This window comes from Syzygium oleosum, unplaced genomic scaffold (assembly GCF_021117445.2).
Source record: "Syzygium oleosum isolate NSW1041296 unplaced genomic scaffold, Sole_v2.1 Sole_v2.22, whole genome shotgun sequence".
Taxonomy (NCBI): domain Eukaryota; kingdom Viridiplantae; phylum Streptophyta; class Magnoliopsida; order Myrtales; family Myrtaceae; genus Syzygium; species Syzygium oleosum.
In genome coordinates, this window is record NW_026607506.1 from 2539891 (window position 1) to 2550517 (window position 10627).

The 10627-nt window shown below is 40.2% G+C and overlaps 1 protein-coding gene across 1 annotated transcript; it reads left to right on the forward strand.

Moving 5' to 3' along the window:
• Window positions 1-3285: 3285 nt before the first annotated feature.
• On the forward strand, window positions 3286-9235 carry LOC115668954 (protein IQ-DOMAIN 32). The gene is made up of 6 exons (XM_056321199.1): window positions 3286-3510; window positions 4450-4776; window positions 4869-5096; window positions 6169-6246; window positions 6355-8158; window positions 8920-9235. Exons 1-6 carry the CDS (start codon window positions 3430-3432, stop codon window positions 8937-8939), a joined length of 2538 nt encoding a protein of 845 aa, XP_056177174.1. The 5' UTR covers window positions 3286-3429; the 3' UTR covers window positions 8940-9235.
• The last annotated feature ends 1392 nt before the right edge of the window (window positions 9236-10627 follow it).

Consider the following 10627-nt stretch of genomic DNA (forward strand, 5'->3'; position numbering starts at 1 on the left):
AAAACGATACAAATGATCTCCGAACTTTGGTTCGATGTGCAATGTGATCTCTAAACTTTAAATTTGATTCTTAAACTGTAGCTCAATGTGCAATGTGATCTTTGTGCTTTCAATTTGTTCGACGTGGTCTCTAAACTTTTGATACATGTTCAATTTAATCCATGAATTGTGAAAATGTTCGGTGTCGTTCTTTTATGAATTTAAGTTCGGGAACGACATTGAACGTTTTCATATAGTTCATGGACAACATTAAACATCTTCATATAATTCAAGGGACTGAGTTGAACATATACCAAAAGTCCAGGGACCGTATCGAACAAATTGAAAGTTCAAGGACCATGGTGCACATTTGGCCAAAATTTATGGACCATTTGTGTCATTATACCAATTCGATCCAAAAATTTAGTCTAGATTAGATATTTCAAATGATTTTATTTAGTAAGGTTAATTCGAGAGTTTCATTTGCCAGGGATTATTTATCTAGCACGAGCTTCTTTGTCATGAATTAAATTGATTTCCAAAATAAATCATCCAATTACCCGAACATCTAAGAGTCAGTTTAGAATGGTTTTTTTTTTTTGGTTTTAGAATGGTTTTTGTTTTTGCTTTTTCTTTTCTTTTCCAAATAATGCAGCTCTTTGTTTTGATTTCTATAACATGAAATGCCTTGTTAAGTATAACACTGCATTGCTTAAAAAAGTGGTTATAGTGTGTTTTGTATGCACTTTTAGTGCCATGTTAACAAATGTGGCTTCCAGAAACAATCAAAACATGTTTTCTCCCACATACAGTGAAAACAACAGCCTTCCCAATTGAACTAATGATAATATTAAATCGCATGAAACCACGTCAATTTCGCTTAATAAACGAAAACACGTCTTTCTGAGCCGATTGAAGCGGTTTCAATTGCGCGTGCGTGAGAGAGAGAAATTGTGGCACGAATTAGGGTCGGGGCTACGATTCTTGACAAAATTAGATTGAAAGTGGAAAATTTGGTTGATATACTTTGATTTCATGAAGAACCCCAAGCCCCAAACGACGTTTAACGTGGGAGACAATGTTATTTTGATTATTTATGGAAGCCACGTCTGCTGCTGACATGGCACTCATGTTTTGTCAGGTCATGTCCATTTGTTACCTCAAGCGTTGTATAAAAATGTTTAAGCTAAAATAGTCTTTCGGATAAAATTCGGTAATACGAAACTTGAAATTTGGAGCAAAGTTATTCTCCAATTGAAAGTCTGTACCTTTTTACGTGACACTTAAAAGGCGGGCCAAAATTCTAAGTAATGTTTGTAAGCATATCTGCCACTATCGTCACGTATTGACTTTTAAAGGATTTGGCGCACAAATTCCTACGATTTGCAATTGAATTTGTGATCGAAGCGAAGAAAAATGAGGGAACTCGAGCTCAACAATCAACGGAACTTAGCTAAGCATCCTTCGGACCTTTTTGTTTCGAAGACAATCATTGCCCCACAACTTACTAGATGAATCATATTGACAACTATTAAGCCCAGGGTATAAATTATTTCGAGGGAATTCTTTACAGAGTTTTAGTGGATTTCACAATCGAGTTACTGTATTCTGATCTTAATCATTCCATGTACGCACTAAATCTTATTTGGTAATTGATACATTTTGACCGAAATCTAATCAGTTTTTCGATGAAGTACTGACGTGACCAGCACATGTCAGTAACAAGACATTTATCAAGTTGGCCATGTGTTCTTCAGGTCAGCGCCCGGTTGAAAAATTGGTAGAATTCCAACCAAAGCACATCGACTAAAATAAGCTAGGGCGTCGATTTATTGAAATCAAAGTCTGGTGATCTGATTGCAAAGTTCACTTCAGCAACCACGATTGGAAAGCATTCCTTACATTATGGCCAAGAATAGTAGGAATTGGTGTTGTTAGGGTGTCGGCGGCTAGTTTGCAATCGACTTGATGGTCGTTTTGTGCTGTAATCTCCTGTGATTAGTCTTAACAAAATGTGCAAGTGCAACGATTCAAACCAAAAAACAATTAAATCACCATTCGAGCCGTGCGTTAGTTTTGCATGCTATCATGGTTAGAAAACCCAAAGAGAAAAAAATAAGAAAAAACGAAGACTTAATTGCAAAAAAGTTACCACCAAAACCAACAAAAAGAACAAACACGAAGAGTTGCCATATCAAAAAAAAAAAAAGGTGATGCAATAAAAGTGTGCAAAAGAATTGAGAACCGTCCAGACCGCTAAAAATCGGACTGAACTAGCCTAAAACCGGTGGCTCCTAGGGGCTCCTATCTGGTTTGGTTCTCGATTCTAGATGTGGACCCGCTAGACCGGTAATTAATTTTTCTCATTCCATTACCATCTTAGGTAGAGTGTATGTAGATTTGAGGTTCAGATAATACTTTGCTACGCAAGCTTGTCATTTAGCAGTTCATTGAATTTCGATGCTATCAAGTATCAGTTACATTTACAGAATTTCCTAGATTGGCCTACATCGGAAAACTCATTTGCATTAGACGGGATCATAGAAAATTTGTTAGAAAGTTAAATTACGGAGCTTTTTGGGTTCTCAAGGATTTTATTAATTCGACACAAAGGGAAGATAAAGGCTTCGCAATTGAATCGTTAACAACATTAACTTGAACATAACTAGTAGAAGTAAGTTTTTTTCATCCCTTAGCAAACATAAAGGAGATCTGTGCGGCATTGCAGCGATTGCAAATCGATTCTATGGACCCACTCAGGAATCGGACACTAACTAACGGGTAATTTTTTGTTCTCATTTAGTGGGTGATTTTCGATTTCACTTGAAAGTTTTCGCGGTTCCACTTGAAAATTCTCACCTTAAAATCGATCACCCCCACGTAGGATTGAGTAGTACCCAAATGTCATTTCACCGATTTTGTACTAGAAAAGTTTCCGATTACCAATTTAGAACGGCCAATAGGTGTTGTTCTTTTTGGCCTTCTGACCAACGGGTGGATAAGACAGTTGCGCTCGTACCCTTTCGATATTATTAAACTTTCCTCGATCCGTAAAATACACCAAATACGGGGCCACAAACGGAAAAAGACATGGACTTAAAAAAATGGTATAAAATAAAATCCCGCGGCTTTTACGCAAACTGCACGAGATGGAAAAAAAAGAAAAAATTGTCCGTGCGTGATGCGGGGCGGATTCCAACGTGAAAACTTAGCTCGATTTAAGGAGGCCGCGTTGAGGTCCGCGCTTTCTAACATCGCTCCTGTCCCTCTGTCTCTCTCTCTCTCTCTCTCTCCTCGTTCCAATTTCCAACAAACTCCTCCTCCCCTCACCTGCATTGGTGGTCTTGTCTCCCTCCGCAGGAGAGAGAGTAAGAGAGAGAGAGAGAGTGAGGTCGAGCGCGGCGGAGCGGCGGCGGCGGCGGCGGATAAGAGGGAGGAGCGAGAGCGATAATGGGAAGATCCGCGTCCTGTCTGAAAATCATTACGTGCGGGAGCGATTCGGCTGACCAAGACGATCTCGAAGCTTCCGAGGTATCGGTCTCGGTCGATTCTTCTCGGCTCGTCTTTCGTTTTTCCTATGGTTTTGACTTTCCGGCATTGGGTTGGATTCAGCTCCTGGAGCTGGTGTCTGTGCGTTTCGATGGGTTTGAGATGGGATCGTTTCTCGTTGTTTTGGGTTTTCGCGAGGTGCTCTTGCATGCTCTGTTGAGTTGAGCGGAGTTATCGCTGCGTGTGCTTTGCGCCCCCGGGTTGGTGATTTGCATTATGTTGGGACTTGCTGATTCAAGTCGCCGAGATCTGATTTGAAGTTGAAATTTTCTGATCGGTGGTCGGGGATGTCATCGGACGCGTGATATTTATGTCGGACTTCCGTTCTGAGAATAAAACAGGAAATGCGAGATCTGTCCGAGTTGTTTGCTTGTTTGGGGGTTTTTGTCTGTTTTCTAGGAATTAGTTAATCTGTTATCAGTGATGTAGAATGTGCGGTTATTTGTGCACTGACCGTTGCTGAAGTGTTGGCAATTCATGTCCACCGTGTCGTAATCGGGTTTGGTGAAAGCACTATATTTTGTTAATTATGCTATAAAGTTCCTGTTAATTCGTGTCGATATGGATATTAAATTCTTGTTGATTTGTACCATTTACGGGTTTTCCATACAATGGTGTATAAACGTGTCAATTCTTGTAGGAAAATGCCGGCCCTTCAGGCTCTTGTCTTGGAGCCTCTTTAAGATTGCCGTGATTAATGTAGTGCACTCGACATCTGAGTTGGATTAGAATTTAGAAGTCAATACATATTCAGACAAGTTTACGAATGCAAGGTTTAAAAGATAAATCGGTTGAGGTCCGTCGAATGCTAGGATCATTGTCCAATCTGTTGTGACTTTTTCTCAGGGAAACATATCTGGCGTATTTCCTAGTTTACAATAATTCGTCTCACGTTAATGATGCTTTGTAATTGCATTTCAGATAAAGGGTGACAAAAAGGGCTGGAGTTTCCGGAAAAGATCTGCCCGTCATAGAGTGCTTAGCAATAGCGCGATATCTGAAACTTCGGCTCCTGCAACTAAAGAGATCCCTGAATCTGCTGATGATAACTTCAAAACAGCAACTGATTCCGATGTTCCCGAGAAAGTCTCGGCGATTCGGTGCGCTGATGAGAAGCCACAGCTGTCAGCTCCTGTGGATGCAAAAGTATCCGAAGCTGTAGTTGCAACCAAGCCCGAAACTGTTGACGTATTCAATGTGGATGAAGCTATCGTTATTTTCATCCAAGCCAGTATAAGGGGTTTCCTGGTACCAATTTCTTTCCATATGGTACGCTTATGCATAACAAAGAAATCAGGTAAAGTTTCTTCTAACTTCTGCTATTTTAATTTGCTTGGCAGGCTCACAAAGCACTCTTAAAGCTGAAGAGTGTCATCAAGTTGCAATCTGCTGTGCGTGGACACCTGGTCAGGAGTCATGCTGTGGGAACTCTGCGATGCGTCCAGGCCATTGTCAAAATGCAAGCTCTGGTTCGTGCTCGCCGTGCACGGCAACTAACACAAGGGACAATTGCAGAAAATAATGCAGATGTGAAGCATAAGAGGGATGGCATCAATTTAAGGGCCATGGTAATGTTACTACGAACTCGGTTGTATCAATATATTTCTAGACATAATTTTCACCTTTGGTTATCTTGATTATGATATTTGTCCTCTTCTAGGCACATGCATGCTGTATCTTGATTGCTGATTAGTTTATTGGTGCGCGAGCATGTATTGGCTTTCCAATTGTTATGGCAATATATTGGCATATTACAGTTGTAATTGTGAATTTTGGGATTTCTTTTTACCTTTTGGGATCAGGAATATAAATGTTGAAGATGAGCCTGGAAGACTGGAAGTACCATGTAATTGAACTGAAGATGTAGATGCTAAGTCTTTGTTTCCTGTTCTTTAAGGGGAAGATCCTCTAAAGCCATAATCGTGGACTGACTACTGAAAGTTCATCAAACTCATCTTAGTGCTTCGAATGTGAATCATCTACACAAACTCTGCATGTTTTAGGACACTAAAGAATTCTGTTAAGCCCAGTGCATTGCAGAAGATTTATATAATGGACTCAGAGATAACTCGATTTTATTTCTGATTATATGTTCCTTGCGGCATTCAATGATCCTCTAAAGGCATTATTGTCAACTGACTACTGAAAGTTCATCAAACTCATCTTCTAGCTTCGAATGTGAAACATCTACACAAAACTGTGTGTTTTAGGACACTAAAGACTCAGAGATAATTCCATTTCGTTTCTGATTATGAATTTCCTGCTATAGTAGTACATTTCTGGACCCTTTTCCTGTTGTACATGCTGACTGGAGAAAATATTGAAAGAAGGTTGAGAAATCGGTTGTCAAACATAAAAATGCTAATTATCTCTGGATTGATGGTTAAGGACCAACTATTGATTCATGAGGATTAAGGATACACAAAAAGTTGAACTCTTATGATAGCATCCTAATATTAACTTCTCTTGCCATCAAATTTGCCGACTCCTATTGGCCATGTGATTTATCATCACTTCCATGCATTGTAAAGACAACTGATGCTCCGGTGCTTCATCTTATGGATGTTCTCTTGAGGATATTGTCTATGCTACGCCGAATTATTTCCTTCTTATTTTTGTTAAACATTTTCCTTGATTCAGGAGATGGAGAATGCAAATAAACCAACTGTAGCTTACATTTCCATTGAGAAGCTGCTCGGCAATAAATTTGCCAGACAGGTGCTCTCTCTCTCTCTCTCTCTCTCTCTCCCAAACTAGTGTAGGATTTTTTATCCATCTCTCTTATGAATACTCCAAAGATTCTGATGGTTTTACGTTAAATTGAAGCTCTTGGACTCGACACCGAAGGAGAAGCCTATCAATATCAAGTGTGACATTTCCAAATCTGATTCCACATGGCAATGGCTGGAGAGGTGGATGTCAGCTTCATCAGCTGAACCATCACCGATTGTTGGGTTGATGACTGAGCAGCAGGAAAGTAAGAAGAATGAACCATCACCGATTGTTGGGTTGATGACTGAGCAGCAGGAAAGTAAGAAGAATGAACCATCACCGATTGTTGGGTTGATGACTGAGCAGCAGGAAAGTAAGAAGAATGAACCATCACCGATTATTGGGTTGATGACTGAGCAGCAGGAAAGTAAGAAGAATGAGAAACTGATACAAGCAAATTCGGAGGGCTCATCTGAAGTTCTTTGTAGATCAACAGATTCTGTATCGGCCTGTAAGGACATATCAGCACCAGCTGAAAATGAAGATAATCTGGTCCTCCCTGACGAAGCCAAATCAAAAATTGAGGGATGCAACGTGATACCTTCTGCAGCGGAGGAGCACATGGAGCGGTCTGAGCCTGAGAAATTTGAAACATTTGACGCAAACGAGAGCTCAACAGAGAGAGAATCTACTCCGCCTCTGATATGTGATAGCTCTAAAACGGAGCCCGACTCTCTTTCCAATGAGATTGAAGTGGAAATCGAACAGCCAAAACATTCGGGGAAGAGGTTTGCCCCAGATCAGCTGGAGACTTTGGGGAAGAAACCGGCATTTGGATCCAGAAAGGCTAGTAATCCATCTTTTATTGCCGCTCAGTCCAAATTTGAAGAAATTAATTCAACTGTCAACTCGAATGGATCAATAAATACATCTAACCAAGATGTCGAAGCCGATTCAAATGGAGTGCCGGTTTCATCAGGAGACACTACCACTGGGGAGAAGGCATTTGGCCCAGAAGACAATGTGGCTCCAAATCACGCTAGAGTTCAGGTTGGTGGCTCTGAATGCGACACAGAGCTTTCAATTACTTCCACTCTCGATTCTCCAGACAGATACGATGATGGAAATGCAGACAGAGTGAATCAAGCCAAAGTTACTGAGGAAAGATCCTGCAGTCCCGACAATGTGAAAAATGAACTATGTGAAGTTAAGGAATCAACTGCTGTCCAGCTGTCAACATTGTCTGATTCTGCTTCTGATCATCCAGAGAAGCGTGACGATGTCATCAGTGAACCTGTCACTTCAATTGTGGCCATGGAACCCCACCAGGATGAACTGAATCTTGATAGAAGCACATCGGATGTGCTGGGAGAAATTGATTCCAAAACAATTCAAAAAGCTTACAGGTCTTCACCAGAAGCGTCTCCCAGGAGCCATATAACCATTCCTGAGTCACAAGGAACGCCAGCTAGTCAGGTCTCTGTGAACACTAAAGGGAGTAGAACAGATAAAACCAGGTCCTCAAACAAGCGCAAATCCTTGTCAGCAGGCAAGAGATCACTATCAAACACGTATCAGGACTCCGGTACGGGCTCTCCAAAACAATTGCCTAAAGATCAGAAAAATGGGAAAAGGCGCAGTTCAATTGGATCAGCGAGACCAGATAATGAGCAAGAACCACGAGACAGTAGCAGCAGTAACTCTATCCCTCATTTCATGCAAGCCACAGAATCTGCTAGGGCTAAGGTGAATTCAAACAACTCTCCGAGATCGAGTCCTGATGTACATGATAGAGAGATCTACGTTAAAAAGAGGCACTCTTTACCGGGCTCGAACGACAGGCAGGGATCCCCACGAATTCAGCGGTCAACATCTCAAGCGCAACAGGGTGCAAAAGCTAATGGGACTCAAACGCAAGGTACTATTTATATTCTCCTTTTAGATTCCTGGAAAGACTCTTCTTTGGTAACAGACTATGCACTGAAATTTCTGCATGAACTCTTCCTTTTTAACCTAGCATCAAGATGTTTCTTTTGCTAGAACAGGCATCATTTATTAGAGAGAAGCAAGTGAGTAGATTTACTTTTGATAATAAGCTGATGATTAACCTGAGGGCTTCTTGTTCATTGGTAAATTGTATCACTAGATATTCCAGCTTCATTCAGTACTTCTTTTAGCATCATATCATATTGAAGTATTTATCAAGTTTTTACGTATTGTATTTGCCCTCTTTACAAACCTTTGGTGTAGTAACTCCGTTTAGAACTTATCTAAATCTGTAAGGATTTCTATCAGGATTTATGAAAATTAAGCTCTAAAGAGTAAAGACACATTATTGGTACCCAAAGAAAGTTTGATTCTTTTGAGTATCATTGGTTACTCGTGACAAAACATCGCATGGGAATGGGTTGCCTGTCCACAACTGTAGAGCAAGCTGTATCCAATGTCTAGCTTCAGCTTGGCCTTTGGTTCATCAGTGAACTGACCATAATATTTCAATATTTATACGTCCCTAATCCTGATAAAGCTTTTGATCTTCACATTTTTCTGCCCTTTTGCATTAGTTCTGTAATTAACTGGACATCTGGCCCGATTTCCTCCGCTTTTTAAGCATTTGCTTAGCAGCACAGAGGCTATTAGACATGCCTTGATCGTTTGCTACTTCGTAATATTTTGCAGAGAGAAAATGGCTCAGGTGAAGAAGAGCTCACAGCTTATTGGCTTGCAGTGGCTAACCAGTCATAGATGCCGTCTGGAGAATAACACCTGTCAATCGCGTAGCTTCATGCTTGCTTCATATGCTTTCGATGTTTGGTTTCAAGGTTTGCCTGGAAGAGAATATATATAGAACTGGAGGGAATTTTTTTCGTTTTCCTTTGTACCTTTCTGCTGATGTTTGTTAATTTTCTGCGACGGCTTCACCAGGGATGTGCGCTTGTATCTTAAAAACATTAATTGTGTGCGATATGAAATCCGATGTTAAAAGTTTCATGTTCATCTCCCGATCGAGCGCTGTTTGCAAAGTCGAGCTGACCAATTTTGCAGAGAGTTTTGCTAATACTTTTTAAAGCTGCTAATTTGATTGAGTTAGATCACATCAACTTGCGCAAAGTGATGAAGTTAAGGAGTCACGCCAGTTGGGATGTAGTGCTGCCCCGGAAGACAAATGTTGCTGCAGTTTCGATTTGTACTGTGATTCGACAGACAACCACTCAGGATCATGGCATCTTTTTTTCTTACCGTATTATGACACACGAAGATTCGTTTCCGAGTACGGCAAGGCAACTAACCCAATCGTTTGATTGTGAAGGACACGGTGAATCCGAAAAAGACGCAGTCAAAGGACAAAAGGTCCCGCACCTCAAAGCCGTACGAGGATGCTGTCTGGCAAAACAAAAGCCGTACTTGAAGGTTAAAAATTAATATTGAAAAAAAAAAAACCCGATGGGAATTGGGTTCAACTAATCCCTCCACGGAAGAAACACTTGTCCAAACTCGAGTCCATCGATAATCGTCACGCTCTCGCAATTAGTGACGGTGATAGATCTGAGTCCGGTATGCCTAGACCCGAGTCCAGTGGACTTTGATTTGAATCCTGCTGATATTTTTTGAGCTAATTCCAAAAAAAAAGTACAAAATTTACCTTGAGTGATATTTTTGGCCCGAACCATTTTTTATCTCAATAAAAAGCATCAACTTTTGCTCAAGTCTCAAATCCGGCCCCCGTAATATAAAATTTTCAAATTGTTCAAGCCAGATTTGAGATTTAAATGAAAGTTTGTGATTTTTTATGAGACAAAGAAAAGTTCGGCCCATGATTATCATTCAATGTAAAGTTTGTGCTTTTTTTTTTTTTTTAATTAGGCCGATATTTTTCTTTCCACAATGAACTTCCCCTATGGATGGAAGAACGTTTGAGGATTGATTGCAGGAGGTGAAAGACAATTTCCACTGATTGGAATTAGAAGAGAGTGATCGAAAGCTAGAACAATGGCGTGACGACAAATCGAAGTTTGGTGGGAGAGAAAACTCTTTTGGTAAATGCCATGCATAAATTTTTTTTTTTTAATTTAAAGTATAAGAAATTTTTTGACCTCTAGGTCAGCCACTGGCCAGATACCTAAAATCCATGTGGCTGGGTTAATCAGTGGGGAACGACGTGTTTTTGAGTTAGACACGTGCTATAATTTTTTTTAAAGTTTTTATTTCTTCATTTTTTTTTTCATTGTAGCCGGCGAGGGCCTCGCCAGCCGCGAAGGGGCAACAATGAAAAAAAGCAAAGAAAAATAAAATTTAAATTTAAAATTTTAAAAAAAAATTTGTAAAAATTATCCACATCAACATTTACGTCAGCGATTTTCATTCAAAATTGTCCGGGAGTATTCAA